The sequence below is a fragment of the Falco rusticolus genome, chromosome 11 (assembly GCF_015220075.1).
Source record: "Falco rusticolus isolate bFalRus1 chromosome 11, bFalRus1.pri, whole genome shotgun sequence".
In the NCBI taxonomy this organism is placed as follows: domain Eukaryota; kingdom Metazoa; phylum Chordata; class Aves; order Falconiformes; family Falconidae; genus Falco; species Falco rusticolus.
In genome coordinates, this window is record NC_051197.1 from 19700587 (window position 1) to 19723833 (window position 23247).

General features: G+C 39.7%; 1 protein-coding gene and 1 long non-coding RNA gene across 5 annotated transcripts in view; one reads left to right on the plus strand and one right to left on the minus strand.

Moving 5' to 3' along the window:
- Nucleotides 1-1339: 1339 nt before the first annotated feature.
- Nucleotides 1340-20478, minus strand: LOC119155266. 2 transcript variants are annotated; one of them, XR_005106658.1, is made up of 3 exons: nucleotides 20136-20478; nucleotides 19666-19989; nucleotides 1340-2582 (listed from the first exon to the last, which is right to left on the minus strand). It is a non-coding gene; the product is annotated as an uncharacterized LOC119155266 (long non-coding RNA). The 2 variants fall into 2 exon arrangements; XR_005106657.1 differs by having other exon boundaries at nucleotides 1344-2582; nucleotides 20191-20473.
- Nucleotides 20479-20505: 27 nt separating this feature from the next.
- The window catches only part of ABCD3 (ATP binding cassette subfamily D member 3), a 32930-nt gene continuing 30188 nt past the window's right edge, over nucleotides 20506-23247 (plus strand). Inside the window, exon 1 of one of the 3 annotated variants that reach the window (XM_037403650.1) lies at nucleotides 20506-20691. In XM_037403650.1, coding sequence (XP_037259547.1) covers nucleotides 20579-20691 — 113 coding nt within the window. In that variant the 5' untranslated portion in view covers nucleotides 20506-20578. Of the gene's footprint in view, nucleotides 20692-20983; nucleotides 21155-21643; nucleotides 22846-23247 lie in introns of those variants that run through there. The other 2 variants (XM_037403653.1, XM_037403651.1) reach the window with 2 other exon arrangements.

Below are 23247 nucleotides of genomic sequence, written 5' to 3' on the forward strand. Positions count from 1 at the left end.
GGCTAGGAAAACAGCTGTAATGCGTGGCTGAGCCACGTTTTTACTGGATTTCATACGCTGGTCACATTACCTGAGGAAGTGCTTGTTGTGCAAGGAGCGCATCCAGTGGTTTTCATCCTAGACTTTATAACCTGAATATCTCAGTCAAGTTCTTTCTAACATCTCACTGAACTAAGTATTACAGTCTGCTTTGTGATACAGTAGTCTTCAACACCTGCATTAATTTAGGTCTTTAAAATGACATCCCACTTCATTGAACATTGGTGAGTATATGTGCTAGAGGGTGTGGTATTGTTTGCTGAAGTGATTACAATGTGTTCATAGGTTTTGAAAGTACAGTGCTATTGCCCATCTCTTTTGGTGTTAGTGACTTCAGATCAATCTGCTGAGGCAATATTGTCAATGAGGACTCTGTAGCACGTCACCGGATTAGCAGCAAAGGTGAGCCTCAGGAGAGGGCTCTCTTCCTAGTCCTGTGTAACGCTTCACATAATTTGTCAGTGTTATTTGTCATCTAAAAAAATCTGCTCGCTTCTGTCAATGATAATTATGAATGCCTCTTGATCATGAATATGAGCCTCAGACAAACCTTCTGGGAGAGGACTTGCTACTCTAACTGAGCTTTTCCACCCATCAGTATTTCTTTTCTTTCGAAGTACTAGATCTTCACTCAAGAGATATAATTACAAACAGAGGTAAGAAACATCTTCCATGTAGTTGTGAGACCTGTTCACGTGAATAGAATGGTATAAATAAATGCAAGTAGAAAAGATGCAGGTATGGGCCCTCTAAGGGAGAGAAAATTACTAAACACCTCTTAAATATCTTTGAGTATGCAAATCCCTGAACTACTGTGCATAAGCTTCAGTAGAAATAGTGAATTCTACAACCATTTCATCAGGAACTGAGTAGACGCCTGGTCCCAAGGGACAATTCCTGAGCAGATCTCTGCTGTGAGCCTTCCCACAGCCTAGGTGCAGCACCTGAATTCCTGAAGGGGATTTCCTACTGACCTTAATGGCTCTTTGCTCAGGGCACAGGTTGTTCAGCTGTCCTATAATGAGGCTCCTAAATCTTCCTATTCACAATACAGGGAGTGTAGGTGCCTAATACAGGATTCCCTGCAGGCCATGGGCTGGGACACCAAGCGTTACAGCCCATCAGTCTCTCACTGGACTTGGCCCAAAAGTTGCTAATCCGACACCAACAATGGTTTGTCTGTTTTGTTTTGTTTCCTGTTTTTGCTTTAAATAGTAATGATGAACCTGATTAGCTGCAAGATAGCAGATGCTATGGCAATATAAGATTTGAATAACAGATGTGAGAACAGACTCTGGCCTTGGTTTAAATGACATGTTATTTTTTTATTATTTAACATTTTCTTGGGCAATGTGAGCCACGTTTTCTGCTCTTTGAGAAACTCATTACTGAATAACACATTAAAAAAATCAGGACCATTATTATTTTATGCATGTATATATAAATCTGAGAAAATAAAATTGCTCTACCTAAAAGAACAGTATATATTTTTAAATAGGATACTGATCACAGAAAGGTTAAGCGATGAGCTAACAGAACTGATTATTTCTGTCATCTTGCCTAGGTAAAATAATCCAACATGATACTTAAACGTCAATAAAGGACATGTGTAAAGCTTTGTGACTTTAGGTTATGTATATGGCATAAAAATACAGAGTACGAATCACTACATTGAAAACCAGAGTATTTTAATGATTTTATTCTGACAAAAGCTGTCAATGGCTTGCACTTACAGATCTGAATTATATATAAACAGAAAACTGCATTTTTAAGTAAAAATCAATAACCTGGCCCTAGCTGTTTATGTCCAAGTTATTACTGGTCCATTGGCACCTTAGCAGTATGGAACTGTGTTGGATAACAGCACAAATGAGAAATTGAAGTTGATGGGTTTGCAAACCTAGTGAATGGAAAGGTGATGTTGCCTGAGCTATGGCAGAATGCACTCTGGAGCCCCTCAGCTTTCTCCTGTGAATTAACTTGTCTTGATAGGAACACGTGGGGATTCCTTGTGAGTACCCCAGCTTGCCCCATGATTCGGAAAGATGGTGGTCCCTGCTTATGATGCTTCTGTGAGGAGACTTAGGCCACATGTCAGGTCAAGATGACTGCAGATAGAGTCCTTTTGCTTTGGCAGGCACTGCTGGTAGCTGCTCTGGGAAGATTAGTCCAAATAGGTAAGAGCCTGCGGGGAAGCAAATTCCATTCTCGTAGAACCAGAGGTCTTCACCAAGGGCAAGCTACAAACCTAGGCTGGTTCCTTCCTTGCCACCCTGATACTGTTCTGCAGAGTGGCTTTGGAGACTACCTCTTCCGACAGACAACCTCCAACTCAGGATTTAGCCATGAAGCAGCATATAATCAAGAAAGCAGCACTGGCAATCTCCTTTAGTGTAGGAATGTGACTCCAGTGCTGATGGAGCATTTGCCATCGAGCTCCAGTAACTTCTTCCAACCAATAGAAAAATCTCTGAGGCAGGCTTGGCTGCCAAACATTACAGGCTTTGAAGTCTGCTGGCAGGTAAGAGCTGTATGTCAGTGACCTACAAAAACATCAAAAGGTATGTCAGGGAATGCTATTGTAAGGGCTGGAAATCTAAAAGAAAATCCTCAAAGACAGTATTAAAGGACTTCAAAGGTAGGAGATAAGTAGAAAATCAACAACACTGGTCAAAATCAGACAGAGAAACAAAAATTTTCTCTGACTTGAGTAGAAGTTAGAAAGGAAATGAAAGGGAGAAATATGTACTGCTTTTCAAGGTCACACGTGCACCTGTACTGTGTAAGCAACAGCTATCTTGTCTTCAAGGTGTATATATCAGTACACTCAGAATATAAATATATACAGTTAATGCCTCAAAAGGAGACTAATAATTGATACCCATATTTTTCTTTTTACTCACATATCTAAAGGTGCTTTATAATTTTTTTAACATCGTTTATCACAGTGTAGTGAGTATGTAATAGTGAAAGATACCATCGTTAAAGATCAGGTCCTTAATGTAATCTGCCCGAATCCAAATGTGGGACCTAAAAGACTCGAAGTGAAGGCATTAATGTAGGAAATTTACTCAGCTATGGATTAATCTCTATAGTATAAGGCTTTTTATAATCTCTGGTACTTTATAGCTTAACTAAGGATTTTTCAGCAATAAAAACCTAACATGAGAACATAGAATTTCTGTAGAAAGAACTTTGGAACTGGAAATAGGTAAGGCTTCAAAATAATGTCCAGGCTGCATAAGACCAAGAATCCAGTAAGACCAGTATCCTGCTTCTCATAATAGCCAGGAATGAATGCTTAACGAAGATATGAAACCCTGGACAGGAATATATAACACTTTCCCTGAGCTTCCAGCCATTTGCAGCTGAGAAACTTCCTCAGCCAAGCATAATTTCTTTATATCTAGTAATTCTCAGTAAAATTCTCTCCCACAAACTTGGGTAGTCCTCTCCTAAAACTAAACTTTTAGTAAACACAAATATCCTGTAGCAGGAAGCTCCCAGTTTTACAGACAGTGTGAATAATTACACCTTTTCCTTCCCCCCCCCCCCCCCCCCCCCCCCTCCTTAATTTAATTTTCCTACTTTTGACGCTCGAAAGTCACGGCTACTGTACTGAGATACAGACTGGGTTTCTGAATCTGGCCTCTGCCACCAAACCTGTCCTGTGAAGACAGGCTGTATCAGGACAAGCTGCAGGAATGGTTCCTCCATCAATGCCCTTGTGCAATGAGTGAAACAAATCAGAAGGGAGAAGGAAATAGCAGCAGCATATCATCTTGAACATCAAAATGACCATCTGAAGACATTTTCAAGATGCATTATAGCACACTTGTGTGTGCTATGTGTGGTTTACCATGCTTGCAGAGCGCACAGGGCTGTAGTTAAAATTCCACTGATAATTTTTTTCCTTTTTGTGAAGTTCTGTTTTCAATTTTCAGTGTGTAGCAGTGTTACCAAATATGGGAGAATCTGCTACCATTCTGGACTTGTATCACTGCCTCTGCACTGGAGATGCATAACAAATGGATTTTTTTTCTATTGCAGTGATAAGTACCGATTCCCTGTAGCCTCCAGTGGACAGAGAAGCTTACAGGCACATTGTACAGTATGTCAGATTTTTTCTGCTTTGCTTCTATCCAATTAAAAAAGAAAGACCAAGCTGTGAAAAGGAATGTTGAATATATCAGATATAGTAAGAAGGGTTAAGCTGTTCAGATCACCTTACTTCAGATGCAACATAACAACCACCACCCCCGTCCCCCCAGGAGGAAAATAAACATTTCCCTTGTCCCTAGGGTGGCAGCAAGCCCTAACAAGGAAAAGCAGGACACATTCCTTCCTTCCTTCCTTTATAACTAGTCACTGAATTGCTCCCAACACATTCCAGATCTGGTAGGATAGCCTAATTGTCTTCACCTGGAGGCCACTGCTTGAATTCCTGTCAGTTAATATAACACCTATGGAGTGAGGCACTGTGATTTCTTTCTGATGAAAGTGGATTATGTACCCAGACCCATGGTCATGAGCAGTTTCACAGTTTCATTTGCATACAAAGTTTTAGAAGTTTCCTGGGTGTAGCTGTGCCTATAAAAGTTTGAGTCTGTAAGTGTCATCAAACATAATTCCTCCCTAAAGAATTAGAACAGATACATGGAAGATGCAGAACTGTTTATTGTAATAAGTTGTGGTTATGAGTGAAATCTTTAATTGCTTCCTTTACAATGAAAGGTCTGTGCAAAGAAGGGAATGCTGCTAGTTTGCTTTCGTTGGTGGTGAAATAGGGAAATTTCCGTAACAATTCCTGATCAAGTCTGCAGTATTACTCCATAAGGCAGTTGAAATTTTGCGATGTCAGACAGCAATTCTTGTCACAGGTTGTTATCAACCAGTATTCTGGGTCATAATTCCCCATTTCTGTAGTTACAGATACCACTCACACAGAATGTCAAGAGGAGCCCCAAGATTCAAATCTTAATTCAGTAGTAAACCAGCAAGTTTATCCCCTTTTCCAAACAAGTAGTTAGGCAATTAGACTAGAAAAATAAAAATATTTAAGCATACAGACTTGAAGTAATTTGTCATTGTTATGTACTTGTTCTATTCCTACCATCATTTCTGAAGCATTTTGTAGTAAGCTTTGAAACCACACTTGTCTTGCCTGCTTGTGTTCCAAGTGAAGCAAAATGTTAATATTGTTACAGAAAAAGACCCTGGAATAGCACTAAACACAGCTGTTTCCTAGAAAACATTTTGATAGTGTGGTGAGGCATCAGGGAGTTCTCCTAGACAGCAGCTTATCACAACAGTGCATAGACAGCCAGAACAAGTTTCAACATAGACCAGTCATGACGGTCTTTACTCGTATGTCCACTGCAGAAGTGAATATACAGTGACCAGAAGGCCTCTAAGGCTTGAAAATCATGGTAAACATAATGCTAAAAGCAGTAAAAATGTGCAAGACCACAACCAGGATGATAAGGAAGAATGAGAATATTAACAATTCTATTTTTACCCATCTTCACTGATTTATAAATTTCATTGAGTGGAATAATGATTTAATGCAAGACTTCTGACAGCAAAATGAGAGAATTACATAAGTGGGACACAAGTACAGAGGGGAAAGACAAAAAAAAAATCTGAATAAGGAAAGGTATCTGTTTTACCAATGCTGTCCTGATATACCCCTAACTGTTAATCTAATCTGAACTAGCTTGAAAGCTTGTATGAACTAGAGCTTTGAATTCCCATGGATAAAGAAACAAATACTGCTTTTCGAAAACTGCATATAGTTATCATATGTTGCATATTCTTACGTATATCCTGTATCAACAAATCTATATTATGGGTTGTATTCAGATACTGGAAGCTATAGCTCTCAATCCTGTAGCTGCTTGTGATTAATTTCAAAATAAACCTGAGAGACAGAGGGGTCTTAAACATCTACAGGGCTCCTATTACAGTGAAATTAATGGTATTGTTTTCTTCTTAAGCTCAAAAGACTAAGTTCTGTGGCAAACAAAAAAAAGCATTTGACAGTGTTAGTCGCTTTATTTTAAAGATCACTCTCTGCATACCTATATGAGCTACTCAGTTATATAGGCATTTTAGGAACTTTCTTCTTTCTTTATGTAAAGAACGTTAACGCACCACAGGAAAGGAATGGAATACCTGCTTCTCAGATGTCTTATACAAATATGTTTCTTCATTGCTCCCATAACTCCTGAAGCATTCCCCAAAGTAGACCAACAAAGGCTGGTTTAACTACTAGGACAGCAGAAGGACTATTCTTATGAAATACACCTTTGGTAAATTAAACGAAAAATCAAGAGATCTGTAGATTATTAGCTCCGCAGTTCACCACTAATATTATTTCTGCACAGCATGTTTTACAGATGTTCCATAAAGACAAAGTTATGAAGGCAAAGAGGGCTATGCTGTTTCACCAGCGACAAGCCCCCACTGTACAGATGTTCACTCTGTAGTTAGCCCGCAGACCCCCTCACCTCTAGCACATACCCGAGCTTCAGGAATGGAGATGAGATGAATACAGATCAAGAAAATAACAAACCTGACTGTAGGATTTAAGTTAGCTGTCAAGATTAGAGCAAATACAGATACTGCCGGCCGTTAAGTGTACAGTATTTGCACGGATTATTTCCTTTAGCATTTACTTTTTCCAAGTGTTCTTAATCAAATGTAACCTTACGGCACCATCCTGCGGCACGCTGGCTAACTGCACGGCTCCCGGCGGCGCCTTCCCCGCTGCGCACCGGCTGCTCGCTCTCGAACACTGGTGGAGCAGAGGAGAGTTCAGAACTTGAGTTTCATGTCTTTTCTGTGACCAAGCATCACATCTGCTGCTCTAGTAAACTTTTACCTTATCCGTGGGAAAGTGGTTTGAAGGGAAAACAGTGTTCCCTACTATCCTAAAATCGATTCAAATCTACTCAACCCTTGGCAAGTATGATTAACACAAATAAAAAGTAGAAGTGGGAGATATGTGTTTGAAGAATTAAAACTCGGATTGGATGGGCTGAAAATCTTCATCCCAAAATCCTGAAACAAACTAGACTAAGACTACTGTGGGGCCGGTTCTGTGGGAAATATTTCAAATAAATACATAAAGTCAGGGTAGTATACGATTGTAGAACAGGCAACGCGGTATGACTGCATAAAGGAGGGAGAGGACAGAAGTGATTCATGTCTGAAAGGTCTCTGAATTTGACCTGAGTTGTCTGTAATAATTTGAAGCAAATAGCGAAGTGGTGAATAATCAGATGTAAAAGTAGACAAGACTACCACACCTGGCTGGCTGTTTTTCCAAAATAACTTTATTTTCTAGGCAAAGACAATGTGACACACTTCATTTAAGTGAATATTAATAAAAAATATTATGTAGTGCCACTCAGAAATTTATTAATGAAGCTGGCAAAGTTGGTAATTTTTATAAGGGTTATAATATATGCAACAAACTGGCAAAAAGTGGTAAGGTACTGAATGATTTTGGAACGGTGAATCCAGCTAGAAGAAAGCTATTAGATTTTAATATAGTCATTAATGACCTGCCATAGATGTTACCAGTGCTCTGTTGACAAAAAAAAATATTAGAAGGTATCATTTATACAGGATGATGACAAATGTGATACAGTTGTAAAAACGTCAGGATCTACTTATACCTGAGGTACTTCCTGCAGAAATAGGAGTGACACTGATAAGACTTTAAAATGGAATATTCAAGTAAATCAATATACAGAAAATAGACACGACACAGACATGTGCAGAAATGACTACTGAGGTGACCAAGGGAAGAAAAACAAAGGCTGAGTAATATTAGATGTGATCGTTGCATATAAATCTGTTAACTGAAGAGGGAGATCTGCTTAAGTGAAAGGGCAATGATGATGAACAAACCAGTTTAAACTGTCTTTTATAAATTAAGATTGGAATTTAGGAGAGATCCTAACCTACAGCAGTGAGTTTCTAGAACAGATTTCCAATTGGAACACGGGGACAAAACTTTCAATAGTGATCTAAACAAAGAAATGAGGTGATACAGTGCCTCCAATACCAGGAACTGGACTTGATCCACATCTCTTTCAAGTCTATGTTATTCTTATAATTATTCTGAAGATGAATTAGTTGTGCCTTTCTACAAATATCACCCTAGAATGTGAATTTATTAGCTTTACACTATTTGTGTTTTAGCCCCCAATTGACTTGAAAACTTCTGGGGAGAAAACCAGACTTATACAGCATGATAAGCATAGCACCACTCTCCAGTGCTAATCCTGAACAAACTGTCCTTCAGGAAATGTCATTGAGTCTTCCATAAGCTGTCAGCCCAGTCTCACCTGCGGTGGATCAGAGATTTCCCAGATGACCATATCCACTAAAGACTGGTTGGATACCTTAACTTATTAGAGCCAGCTAAGAAGAAGCTGAATGCTACCTTCAAAAGGTAAGAATGTAGTTAAAGAAGATATTTATACTGGAACGGCTATACAGTGAATGGTCACAAGCATAGTGAAATTTCTGGGTTTATGGCATAGGTTCATTTATAGTTTTGTGCCATTATTAGGTTCTTGTGTACATTATGATTGCCTTGGAAGAGCAAATAAAAAAAAATCCACAGCCAAACTGGCTATGGAAAGAGCTAGTTTGGCTTTGCAACCCAAGTACTCACTAACATGTATACAGCAATTCCGAGTTCTTTTGCAGAACACTGTTTTTATTAATCAGTATCTGGGAGGAGGAAAACTAGAGTAACTGTGTTTTGGGTGGGTGTTAGAGTATTTATTGCTGCTGGAGGACACTATGTAGCTTTAAAGCAAACCTTAGAGCACTTTAATCCTTATTCTCATGTTTGCTCCACTTTTTTATTAGTTCTCTTGCAATTTGTGCTATTTTATTTTAGTTCAGTGATGGAATTCTGAAAACAGTAAATTCCAAAAGCACAAGTGAAAATACCCTCAAAATGTTAGCACTATGTTCACTGTAGGACTACATTTTGCATTCAAAAGAAAGATGATGAATTTAGAATTTTTTGAGAAGAACCTTAATTTGGATCATTGTCCAAAAGTCTGGAAGATGAATTAAACTTTATTGAACCAGTGAGGTAATGCTTATGTGACCACAACTGAACGCAATGAAGTTGGAGTCTAAGACTTGTTACTGTGAATGGGAGGTCCCATTATTCACCTCTAGAACTTACAAGGAACAATCATTATTACTTTAAATTACAATTGTAGTAACCACCCCCCTTTTCTCTTTCCTCCTTCTCTAGACTTTTCTTGTTTTAACCTTTTCTTCTGAGATCCCTATTACTACTTTCCTCGACGCAAGGTAGGAGTAAGTGCTCTGCTTTCCTTAAGAGCCTATGTTATTCAGGCACATACTCTTTTCCTCATGGATATTCTCCTTCCAGCAGCAGAGAGAGCACAGGCTATGGTTGTACTACGTTGCTACACAAACCTTATTTCTGTTACGAATAAAGGTTTCAGATTTTTGTTACTGAGAAAATCTTGGGAAAAGTAGAGACACATGTTTCTTAAGATGTAAAGGTCTCTGGAATTGGAACAATTGCTTTAAGCTGCGAGATAGCACAAAAGATAACCCTGTTGAGTATCGATTTGAGAAACGGCAATTTCAATTGTACCTGAAGTAAACTCTGCAAAATGTGCCTGCAAGAACTACTCGGCCCCTGTGTGTCTTGATCTCTTGCCTGCTTTTAGCAGTTTTATTCATCCTCCTCCTATGCAGGACTACAGGGCTTCTTGGACTGAAAGATATTTCAACAATGCAATCTGGACCACATAACTGCTCTGCTGCTCGTTTACCCTGGTAGTCATACGATTTAAGCCCTAGGATTTACAATTTCAGATTACAAAAAGAAATATATATTAAGGGTAAAGATTAGGGCACAGGCATTTCTGAAGGTCAAATGTATGCACAACTAAGTTTAGGAAAAGAATTAGAAGCATTAAGTTAATATTTCTTCTTCCTTAGTTATCATACACAGCTATGAAAGGTGTGGTCCATATGTAGTATTTGGTTACTTCTGCTGCCTGTTTATGCTATTGCCATCAAGTTAGTGTGAGATAAACTAGCGTGTGAACATTCAGTGCATTAACTAAGTTGTGATAATAACACAGAAACATGTCTTTACTTGTGGTAAAAACTCACTCTCATCTTATTTCAGATAACAGGGCAACTGGCAGTTGACATTTGACTTGGAATGATGTAATTTGGATGATTATTTACTTAATAGTTAAAACTGTGTACCTTCTATTTATATATTCTGCATTAAGATGGACTGTGTGGGTTCAGTCTTGCTGAGCTGGAGCAAAGAATCCTGCCCTACCTTATAAACTCTGCCTTAGCTGGCAGGCGAGAGGGTGAGCTTTCAGCTGCGGCTTAGGGTGTAGCTCTATGTAGGAAGGAACAGAGAATTTTCTCACGTTGGTTAGAGACATACAACTTTATGCCTTAAGGCAGAAGAGTAATAGCATTTTTTTTTCGTTCCGCCAGAACGGGATAAAACTTTGCCATTTATTTTTTCTATGAAAGAAAGGTAAATTTATTTTCTATACCAAAAAAATGTGCATATGTATCTGTGTATTATGTTTCTGTGTATTTATATATACACATGCACACATATGTATATTTACCTACATACAGAAACTTCCACCATTTTTTTCTAAAACAGGTTAAACACTGGCCTATATAGCATGAGGGCAACTGTCATGATGGCTATCACATTTGGACAGTTATGTACACTATACTCCCTGGTGAATTCAGTTTCAAATTTTAATTTCCAGTGGACATGAGCCACACTAGAAAGCCCTGTAAGCAGTATCTTTACATGCTGAACAAGTTAAAAGACGTTTAACAGCAAGCACTGTCTTCAGTACTAGCAATCTATGTAACTTCTCCTAGTGATCTGGCTTTAAATGTACTGTTTATCAGTAGTATCACAAACTATTAGTAGTAGCAAGATGTAATATTAATAAATTAGCAGCAAAAATTATTTGTTGCAGATATTAGCAGCAATATGTAATATTAGTATGTAGTAGTAATAATAATAACATGTAGTAACATGTTTCTAAAAAAATAGAAAAAAAAAAAATAAATAAGTAGAACACCAACAGTCTATTTCTATATATATTCATGGAGAGGAGCTTCATATCTTTTAAAATTTTTACTGTTTTCTTCACATTCTTCAGGGGTCTACTTTCTGTCTCCTCCTCTGCTGTTATTGATCCTATGCTTATTTAACAAAAGCCTACTTGTTTCATGTTTCTGAATTTTACTCATTAAATTACATATTTTGTTACCTATTCTGCAATATGTATTAGGAACATATTTCTTCCTGCATGCTCCATACAACTAAGAGGTTCACTACGTTAATAACCCTGCTGCCCTGGCCTTTTTCATAGCTCTCATTCTTTGCTGAAGACCATCTGGATGATCCTGAAGGTACCCTACAGTCCTGATTTTTATGATTCTATGATCTTTAATCAACACTGAGATCTAGTCTCTCTTGGTTTCCTCAATCAAATTTAAAGATCCACCACTTCTGTACAGTTCCACTACATTCTCTATTTTCTTATCACTGGACAAGCGTCACCATTCACGAGTAGCACCTTTCCTCATTGCTTCCTACTCTGTTACCAATGCATTCTGTTTCAAAACTGTGAGTAAGTTCAAATGCTTTGGGAGAGGAAGAAGGCAACTAGATCCTATCTACTGAGAGATTTTTGGATTCAAAGATTACAGATCTAAACCAACACCTCAATTATGGCAACTACTGGAAGCCAGAGCATGCACCTTTTTGCAGAAAAAAACCACCCACCTTTTTTTCAGAAAATGCTACTAAGTAAAGCATCTGGATTCTGCACGTGTGTCTTCTGGGATAGTCCCAAATAAGTCTGCCACAAAAGTAGTCTAAAACTTCTCAAGAAACTTGAATCAAGGCTGTATCAGGATTAAACCTTTAATTATATGCCTTCATGTTTTTAGCCCAGTATTGCTGCTTCATTCAGTGACTAGATAGTTATTCAGTATTCATTTGTAGTATTAAATTAATTTGTAATCAGTATCTAGCATTAGACTTTAATGAACATCATCCAAATATAATGCAAAATTTAAAAATATATTATTAAATGCTAAGTATTTTTTAAAATCCTATGTTTGGGTTTTTTTAAACTGCTATTTTAAAGAAAGCTCCACCTAACTGCAACACTTAGTAGCACAGAACACTTTGGCAAATACAGCTCTGATGTATCTCATGATATTCCGGAAAAAATGGGGGAAAATGCAATTATAGGCCAATTTTGAATGTGTTAGATAACTTACCCTGGGGCAGCATCCTACAGTGATTCTGTGACAGAGTTAAAGTGATAGTTCAGATCACTTTATCAGCATTTATCTGCCTTAGCTACAGAACTGTCATTTTTCTTCCCATCATCACCTGCCTCATACGCTATGTCTCAGAATTTTCGTAATATACAACAGAGCAGGCTTGTAGGCAACAGCCTACTTACCTATACAATCCTAATCCAGTACAGGTTCATGCAAGAAGGGAACTGGATTTTTTTTGCCTGCAGAAAAGGAGACTGAGGGGAGACTATCGCTGTCTATAACTACCTGAAAGGAGGTTGTAGCAAGGTGGGTGCCAGTCTCTTCTCCCAAGTAACATGCGATAGGACACAAGGAAAAGGCCTCAAGTTGTGCCAGGGAAGGTTTAGATTGGATTTTAGGAAACATTTCTTGACCAAAACGGTTATCAAGCATTGGAATAGGCTGCCCAGGGAAGCAGTTGACTACACCATGCCTGGAGGTGTTTAAAAGACTTGTAGGTGTGGGACTTAGGGACATGGTTTAGTGGTGGACTTGGCAGTGTCAAGTTTACAGTTGGACTCAATGAACTTAAAGGTCTTTTCCATCTTGAATAATTCTATGACTCTAAGAACTGCACTCCCAGTCAAATATTTTGCCATCATGTTTCCCTCGTCTCCTCCACCATGAATTGCTAGCCCAGGTACCACAGGCACCTGGTCCAGCCAGTTCCATCTCACATCTCCTCATTAGATTTAAGTTGCTTTCTTTCAGCCTTTTTCTTCTCCAGTCAATTAGCTCTAAATCCCTCCTTTCTGTTTTGCTCAGTAGCTCCATGTCATCCTCCTGTTTTGCAACACACATCCTGGTCTGCTTTTCTTGCCTAATCATTTAATTCCCTCCCAGTATCAGGATCATTGTTCAGCCTGTCTAATCTCCTTGCTCAACTGGTCTCTAGGTCCTCCTTCCACTAGCTTCCTGACCCGAGGTGGCTCAGCCTCCCTTCTTAAATACTGTCTTGCTTAGCCACTCTAGTTTCTGTAGCCCTTCTTCACTGATTCCTTGTCAAGCCATTTATTTCTCTTCCACTCTCAGTCTTGGTTCATCCTAATGCATTTCTTTCATCCCTTATCTGGTTTTATCCCCCTGCATTCAGATCGGTGGGATCATTCCTAAAGCCAAAACCTGTTGCCTGTGCTCAGTCCCCATGCATAGCTGCATTTCGGTATAAAACACCCATTGCAGGAAAAGCCTTCGAGCTTGCATAGTAGATGACTGCTTAGTCTGTATGGAGGAAGGTTGCAGAGACTTGGATAATATGATCTGTAAGGAAACTGATGGTGCATGATCTGAATATACAAAATGATGGAATCTCCAGCCCTGTTGGTAGCCCAAAGCCAAGAATTGTTACAGAAGGCATACAAATCCATTTTTCAAAAGTCAATACTTCGGCAGTGTGAAGGAGCAAGTGAAAAGCCTGTTCTATAATGCTATATGGATACCATGTACGACCTCTTATTAGTGTATAAGAGCAGACCATTAAGCTCCTAGAATGCTGAATGACTCTGACATGGTTAATGAGAAGGGCTGCTATAATCACTATCAACTTACGAAACAATGGGTGGAGATAGGAGTTCAATTTTAGAAACCCACTTCAAGTTACCACATTGCTTCTCCACCTTCTACCTTTCCTCAGCTAGTGTGTAGCAAAATGATAATCGAGTCTGACTGTTAATAGATGCAAAGTATTGCATACAGAGGAGAAATGATAATTCTACTTCAATTCTCAAAAAAAAATAAATATCTGAACTATATTGACTCAAAACAATGATTAAGAAATACTGTACTTGCCAAGGATAGAAGTTTATTGTGTAAAAAGTGCTGAACACTAAATAGTTTAAAAGTCTCCATAGTGAGACAAAGTAGGAGAGAGTAGTTTCCAGGAATGTGCCAATAGGGAGAAGAGTTTTGCAGAGTCTAAAAACTGGACCTTCACTATTGATCTTTCACGGTGATCAAATAAGAATAGATCTGGACACATAATATATTAAAATCCTTGTTCTGTATATTAGCATCCATTCTACATTACCGATGTTAAAAACATACTGTTTCTAAAGAACACATCACCATAATATACATTTGTGGCCACAGCTGCTGGAAAACAGAAAGATGGGTCTGATGAAGTCATTAAGGTTTAAACTTAATGTCTGATACCTGTTGGCCAAATATGAGAGAGGGATATGAATCCTTTCTAAGGCGTTAAAACAATTCAAGCTTCATCACCTGGAATAAGAAGGAACCATAGCATAAACAGTGATGATGACACTGCTTTTCAAAAGTTATGTGTCTCTTGTATAAGCTAGTCTTTGCCAAATTGCAGTCTGCATTGCAAAGCATGGTGATAAAGCACAATGACCTAAAAGCTTGTTACATTTCCGTAATATATTGAAACTAATTTATTTTTCCATTGCTTCATTCTTGGAAATAATTGGACCACATTGGCATGACATCTTTTATGAAATAAATTAATATCCAAGCCAAGGCAGAAAATTTCTGCCAACTTTCAGTTTGCATCATTATAAATCAGCAAAGATATAAACAGCTGAAAAGCACTACTTATAAAGGAATTGTGGCGCAATCTCAATAAAAGAATTACAGCTCTACCTAGGAAACAGGACTCAGTTGTAAACCTATTTTAAATGCTTTTGTTTAAATTACTGAATTCAGATATCAAACTTGACTCCTTGAATTTGCTAATATCCATTTCTTTGTTCGTGAATTTGTTCATTAATGCCTTTTGGGTAAAACATTCCTTTAAAACTTCCTTCATTTTTCTCACTTTTTCATGGAAAAGAGAACTGTTTTTTAACCAAGCATTATTCTAAGTACGATAGGAAGTTAACATTGATGACTTCTCTGGTCTTCTACTTTATGTATTTAATAAAATAGAAAACAACACAATACTTGAGATAAGCTAGAAATAAATGTTGGCTTTCAGATAATCAAACGGTGTCAAAATCAAACTGAGCTGTGATTCACTTCAGGAAAAAATGGAACAAGCTAAACAGGAACATTTAGTTTCAGTTACCATTTTTCTACCCACTCACTTAGTCCAAACTAGGTATGCAAGTGAAGCACAAAATTCTAACTGACACTGTTAAGAAATGCAGAGTACTGCATTTTGGAGGGAAAAAACTAATTCTGTACTTATTTCACACAGATTGTCCAACAATATTGACTCATGAAAGGAGTATCAGCATTCTAAGCATCAATATGGACAGCTCAGTGAAGACGTTTTTCTGTAAAACAGTCAAAACCAGAAACCAACTAATAGGAAAAGCAAATGAAAACAGCAGGCAAAATAAAACTGAATTCTTACTACAAATCTGTGCTTTGCTCTCATCTGAAATAGTAGGTGCGCTTTCTGGACCAGCAGACTATGAGTAATTATAGTACTTAATGACAACAAAAATTAGAATGCGTGTCAAACACTGTACTTTAGAACTAAACCAGTGTGTAAATGTTTGAAACACATTAACATCCACATAGTAAGATCCACTATGAAAGCAGATATGTGGAGTCTATACTGCTCTTATGTATGATACTATCAATGTACAGACAGGAGACAAGATAATTTCTGAGTCTAGTCTTATAGTGGTAATTCCTATGTACTTCCACATTTTCACCTGGAATTTTAAATTTATGAGCTGTGCTTACAAAAAATGAACTGCCACCTTGTATTTTGGAAAGGCATGAGGTATTAAGTAGCGGTAAGGGTTGTTTTTATAGAGGATAGATCATAGTCACATTAAAAAAACAGGCGTATACAGCAAAAAATACAGTCAGAAATCAAGGAAATGCAGAAAGTAGAATTCTGTGTAGCAATTAAACTCTTGTGGGTTGTGGTGTCAATTAGTGAAGATGAGAACAAATACTCCCATCCCCATACAGTGGGAAAGTAAGGCAGTGATGGCACAGAAAGTCTGCAAACATCAATATATTTAAAAGCTGATGCTCTGTACATCCTAAGCTCTCAAAGCTTTTTTTTTTTCCTACACACCCCTTCTCCCAGATTTTACTTTCTGCTCAGGAAGACTCCTTCTTGCATCTTAAGCTCCTGTAACATCCCAGTCATCTGGGAGGCATGCAGGAGGTGGGTAAGAAAAGGGCAAGAACAAGAGAAAACACGAGGTACAAAGAAATGGAAGCATATCTTCTCTTTCTGTTCTGCAGATCAAAGAAAGTTTATGTCCATTTCAATTTCACCCTGTAGGCCCCACTCTGAAGATCAAACCTGTGTTATAATCAGCATATGTTTCATGGAGGTGGAGGCTTATGGATTTTGAGTGGCTGATACCATATCCATACTGTTTCACCCACACTGGAGTTTCAAGTTGTATGAAGTGACTAAACATACAAGGATTCCATTTGGTTGATATTAGCTGTATTAATGAGGCTGTCATTGGGAATATTCTGTATCATTATTCATATATACACATATATGAACTGATACATAATTAAATGTAGCTCAACTTCAGAGGTATAATTTCCTTCTGTTAGAAATCAAGCAACAAACATGCTCTGATATAGCACTTCAGTAGAATGTCAAAACCTTATCACTTAACGGTGATGACTGCATTAACAGAGCAGTTCATTAATTTCCCTGCAAACCATGCCAAATTCTACAACTAAGAGATACACCTAAAAGATAACACAGATTTCACAAAAAAGACCACATCAATCCCTGGAACTGTCCTTGCTCCACTAGTTACTAAGTTTTCAAGAATCATAGTACTTTACGTAGCATTAAACAAGTGACCAATCTTACCGAATGTATATGGACTTAAAAATTAAGCAAGTGCAAGCCTACGGAATGGAGACCAGCACTATACAAACTACCTTCACACTTAACATACATGGTACAGTTTGTACCTTACAGCTTACCTCAACTTACATAAATTAATCTCACTCTTCTGCCACCTTTCACAACATTTGTAAATTGCTCTTCATGATACTAATATGTTACATTGGACCTAAAATAAACAACATGATTTTTCATTTAATTATTAGATGATATGTTGTTCTCAGAATATAGCTGGGTGTTGTATGCCAAGTGCCAACAGCAAATAATACAGGTTCTTCCTGTTCTGAGAGAAACCAGATCAGGGCATCTTCTTATTTGTTAAGCTAGACTCCATTTAAAAAAAAAAAGTATTCACATAACTATTAGTGGGGCAAAATATACACTCCATAACAATTTTTTATATTCCTGACTTTGACTTCTTAAAACTTGACTGGATAAAATCAAGACTGACTGAGAACATAACTTGAGAATCTGAACTGTTTAGCGATTTTATTACTGCTTTTTATTAAGTAGACTTTTTTTAAAAAAATATGTGAAATTGAAGAACTGCTTAGGCAGAAAGATACTGCTGCTTAACACTTCAGACACAGGACCATAGCCTAACACTCACTGTTATGAAATCTGACGTCCATTATAGGGTTTTAAGGCTTTAATAGCAAATATGTGTTTTAATTCCTACAGGCTTCAGTCTTCCAGAGTACACTTTCTGGTTTAAATAGCTTGCTTTCTATGGATATTCTTACATATTTGGTAAAAAGTTTGAACCATTGGACCATCTTAAAACCACAGTTGGCAATTTGATGTTGCTTCTTCAGAGAAACTACACACAGGATTATTAATACAGGTGACAGGCATGGTACTCTTTGCTTTGTTTTCCTCCAAACTACCTTTCTACCTCTAGCTTTTACATTTGAAATAATTTGAATTAATGTTATTGTTATTTGCTACCTTGGAAAACTCTCACAGCTGACTTGTACAAGGAACACCAAGAAAACAAAATTGCTGCAACATACAAAGTATTAAAATGCAGCAGATTGCAGAACAAAGTAGGAGCTTTTGTCACAAAAGCATTTAATCAGTGTGGGTGATTTTATTGAGGATACGCTTAGCCATGAGTGTTGTTGGAAACTGATGAAATAATGGATCTATAAAAACCTCATGGTTTGAACTAAGTCCCCATTTATCAATCATGCTAACAAAGTTATTCTGAAAAAAGGCAACATGCAAGAGTGGAGGCCGTAGAAGAAACAGTGGAGGACTGGATGCAAGAGACAAGTTTCTTAGAAAATGATAGGTGTGTGTGAAATTATTTAAAGACAAGTTAAAAGAGAAAATATGTAATAGGACATGTATTGGCTAGCCTCAGAGAGTGGGATAAGGACACACTGCAAAAGACAAACAGAGCAGAATGCAAGTCATGCTGTCATGCAAACAACAAAGGTCAGCAAGGCCCAAATGAACGGACATTGTATGTAAACAGAGTTAGACTGTATTAGATAGCTAGTTCTGTTGAAGGGTACGATGAACCTAAGCATAAGGACAGAAGAGGCCTTGTAAAGAAATGTGTAGTAATATAGCACTCTTGGTCTCTGCACATATTGACATCAAAAGTAGCAGCAAAACTGTACTTCAAAGATTCAGTAAACCTGAAAACTTGTAGAAAAAATCACTTTTGTAATGATCTGAATATAAAAAGTTTAATTTGATGAAGAAACTAGCTCTTTTTAGGTTCTCACATTTACCTACTGCCAAAGTATCTAAGATTTAAAAAAACTAAGACATTTTTACAAACATTCATCTTATAAAACAAGATTAATTTATTAATGCTGTGTAATTCTGTTGCATATTTTCTTGAGGATCAGAAACAGTGTGTATATGATCCCCCGTCCCCAACACCAATGTACAGCAGGTATTGTGAAGAAGGGAGATTACTGATTTGTTCAAGGTCACAGAACAAGTGCCAGAGAACTAGATTCAGTAGTCCTGATATTTGGTATTTTGAGACCCCAGCTTTTACATCAAAACATAAATTTGCCCCCAAATGCCTGATGATACCAATGATGGGGAGGGGGAGAGGGAGAGAGAAAGAAAAGTGTATGTGGTGATTCACAATGAAGAAACAGGGATTACTTCTCATCGAACTGTAGCTTTGGCCCTGCTACTCCAGGCAAACACATCTGAACGAAATAGGAATGTTGTAAATGAACTGACCTATGCACACACTTTTATAGTCGTTAACAAAAGCATAACGTTCAAAGGTATTCAAACATTTTTAAAAGCCTGTATTAAAACCTCTTCTAGACTAAAAATAGAGACATCGATCCTAACCACCTTTTGATCTACATTTAAGTTTGACCAGATCGTTTTGTCATTTCAGTGTTAACTATTGCACTGATAAAGGCTGTAAAGATATAACTGACCAGTTCCTGTAGAAAGTCCAGCCACTTCATATAGGTTATCATGGGTCTTTCTGAGGGATATGCTTGGCCACTGGGGAAGATCAGTCTCAATACAGTTACACTGGCATGGGTGTTTTTGCTGATACATCTCGACTTGGCACACTGTTACTAACTCTGCTGGAAAAAGCACCTGTGTGACTGGTTTTGCAGGAGGCGGCTGGCTGGTGCCTCCCGCCGTGCCTGGCCTGGCGCTGCCGCTGACAGGGATGGTTTTCCTGGACTTACACAGGTGACAACTCATTCCGCCCTGTCTGAAAGTCAACCTTGGCAGCTCCCCTCACGGCCCTAAAAAAAAACACAAGAAAGACAGCATGGCAACGCTTGCACCAGAGTCTCTCTTAAAGGTTTATTTCCTATTGTCTCCGCGTTGATATGGCATTCATCATTCACACTCAGAAATCACACTGTACCCCTGCACAAAGACCCCTCACCCCGTGGAAGCGGATGACCGGAGCCCCACGGCAGGGGGTGCCAAGCCGAGGGTACCTGAGAAAAGTAAGGCGGAGGCGCAGGGGGCCACCAGGCCCCACAGCCCCTCCCGGCCTGGACAGCCGCCGGCGGCCTGAGGGGAAGCGCGGGGGGCCAGGCCCCACAGCCCCTCCCGGCCTGGACAGCCGCCGGCGGGCGGAGGGGGAGGCGCGGGGGCGCGCCCGCTGGGGTGGGACACGGGGGGGCGCGTTCATCAGCGCTGCCGCTGTTGCACAAGCTGCCCGCGCCGCCGGCTCCCCAGGCGCGGCCCGGCCCGGCCCGGCCCGGCGCGGCCCGGTCCGTCCTGCCGGCGGAGCGCCCCGCCCCCCTCCCGGCATTCCCCGCGCCCGCTCGGCTGGCCTCGGCTCCGCTCGGCTCCGCTGGGCTCCGCGGCTGTGCTTGCACCATGGCCGCCTACAGCAAGTACCTCACCGTGCGCCACTCCGCCGTCGCCGGCGCCGCCGCCGTCTGCGCGCTCCTCTGCCTGCTCAACAAGCGGCGGGCAGCAGCCCAGCACGGGTGAGCGGCGGCGGCGGGGCCGAGGGAGCGGCGGGGCCGGGGGCCGGGGCCAGGCCCGGGGTGCGCGGGGCGGGAGGGGCCGGGGGCCAGCCGCAGGCCGGGGGCGGGGGGCCGAGGCGAGCCGTAGCTCTGGTCGCCCCCCTCGGCCCGGCGGAGGGGCAGCCTGCGGCCCCGCTGCTGTGGGGCGCCGCGGCCGGCGCCCCCTCGCCGGGGAGGCGGCTCCTGTGGGGGTGGGTCAGGCTCCTTCCCCCTCCCGCCCTCCCTGAGGCGCGGTCGGTGCCGCGGTTGCGGGTGCCCAGCTGCCGCCACCTTGTTACTCAAATTATACTTGTTTCCTCCGTTTTCCTAACTGTGAGCTGATCTTAACGAACAGTTGACTCCTAGGGATGTCCTAGGACGCCATGTCTGCGTAGGCAAATAATGGACCCCAGCTGCTGGCTTAATGCTGCCGTGTGACAGTAAGGTACACGGGTAACAATTTCAGAGAGGTACTATGTGCTTATGTTGCTTATAAGGATGCCTTACCGGTGTACGTGGGCTAGGGTGTGTGTTTGTTCATCTCCTGTAAAGCACTAGGCTACCATATAGTGTGGCAGATGAAGAATACACCTCAGGCTCCATCCTTTCATAATTTTAGTGTATTAGTGGCTGTAGGTTATTTGCCATATGCGGAGGACCCAATGTGTTGCAGTACTACAGTTACATATTTTGTGTAGTCGCTACAGCCTTATCCTGCTGCTAGATCTTGATGGTGAAATGGACTTAACACACTTAAGTAATAACATACCTGTGATTAAGCAACAATCCAGTTTTATTTTACCTAATTCCTTCCATACCTTTAAGAGCTTTGTGAAGTTGGGTAACTTTGTTGTATAATGTCAGAAATCTATATGTTGCTGACAGTTCATGCATTTGGTACCTTACATTGTTTGCATGAGAGTAAAAACAAGATCCCAAACTATTTCTGAAAGTTACTGTTCTATCAGACTCTTAGGGAAGGATGATATTTTGCAGGTATTTCTGCTTAATTTAATGAAATACTGTTGTAAAAAAGGAGAAAAACTATATAGAAGGGCCTAAAAAAAGAAAGCTGGCTGTTACTGACACTGTACTGCAAGCTTTTCACACTTAATGTATTACAGTGGTGTTTGTAAGAATGACCAGGCCATGCAGATGTTCTGGCAGCATCTATATTTTAATTCAGATCAAGCCTATTCTTTTCAAGTGAACCTCCTAATTGTCCTCACTTACCTTTCCCTGCCTTTATTGAGGAGTGATCATGGAGCGCATAAGCTGGATTACATCCAGGTTGGAACACATCTTCAAATGTGGATGCAAGTCCAGGGTAGTTTTAAAGTGCATTTAGTATATTCCCACTACTAGTAGTGTTCAGTTGACAGGAACAGGCTAGCAGCTGTCCAGAGTGGACTCTGGGTTGTCCCAATAAACTATTTTGCTTGCAGATCTTCTAATGTTGATCTGCAGGACTTGTTGGCTTGAGAGTAAATATATTGAAAGTGATTGTTAGCCTTAATGCTGAAGACTATGTTTGAAATGTGTCCTTCGTGTATGAATCTTTGATTTTGCTTGGTACAGTGTTAAAAATCCAAGGCATTCATATATATTAAGTGGACCAAACACTATTACAAGATGAGTGAGAATTGGAAAGTGGAGATAAATTACGAATTATGTTCCAGCTAATTCAGCAATTGAATGGAATTGTGTAAGCCTGATCTGATCTGCCCCTTTTCCTCTAGCTGTACTGCAGTCTTTCTGGTACCTCGTCCTTTACTTGTGTAGTGTACCTCTCTCAAGCAATCCTGCATTCTCAAATCCAACAGATATGCAGTTGCTAAAATAAGTACCATGCTTGCAAACTTGATTGTTCCACTTTTGTGTATGTGTTAAAAGCATAAAGCTGTGGAGTCCCTCCACAGTTTAGGTCTTATTTACTACTGGTACTGTATTGTGGCCATAGATTCCAAACTCTAATATCAACATTCAGTTATTACAGTAATAGCTGTGCTACTGCTTGAATACTATTTTTGAAGATGGTTTTTGCCCACTGATCTTCATTATTTTCTCCATGTTCCCCTGTGAGGCAAAGCTTGCCAGGAGTCTTACAGAATGCAGCCTATCAAGACTAGGCAGTAGGTAAGCTACATTGCCTATACCACCAGCCTAGGCAAAAGCATCCAGTTATTACCATTGCCTCATCTTCGTTTAGTCTCATTAGTTCATGTATCATTCATTTCTTAATGCTTTGTTGCTAATGTAAATTATAGCATACTTTTGGAAAGTATTGTCATTGTGCCAAATCTTTACATATGCCAGCATCCTTGTGCTGGTATATGATGCTGACATATAATAACAAGTGGTAAACCTTTGTGTAGTAATGATAAACATCTCCAGGGCCTAGTGTACCTTCTAATTTCTGCATTGTATTTCTCTCTGCCACTTTGGGAAGAGGGAGAAGTTGGGAGGGTATGGCTGTCTGAAATTTGTTTACTTATTCCTGTGGAGAAGAATTTCACTTGGCAGTCTAGGTAGTCTGGA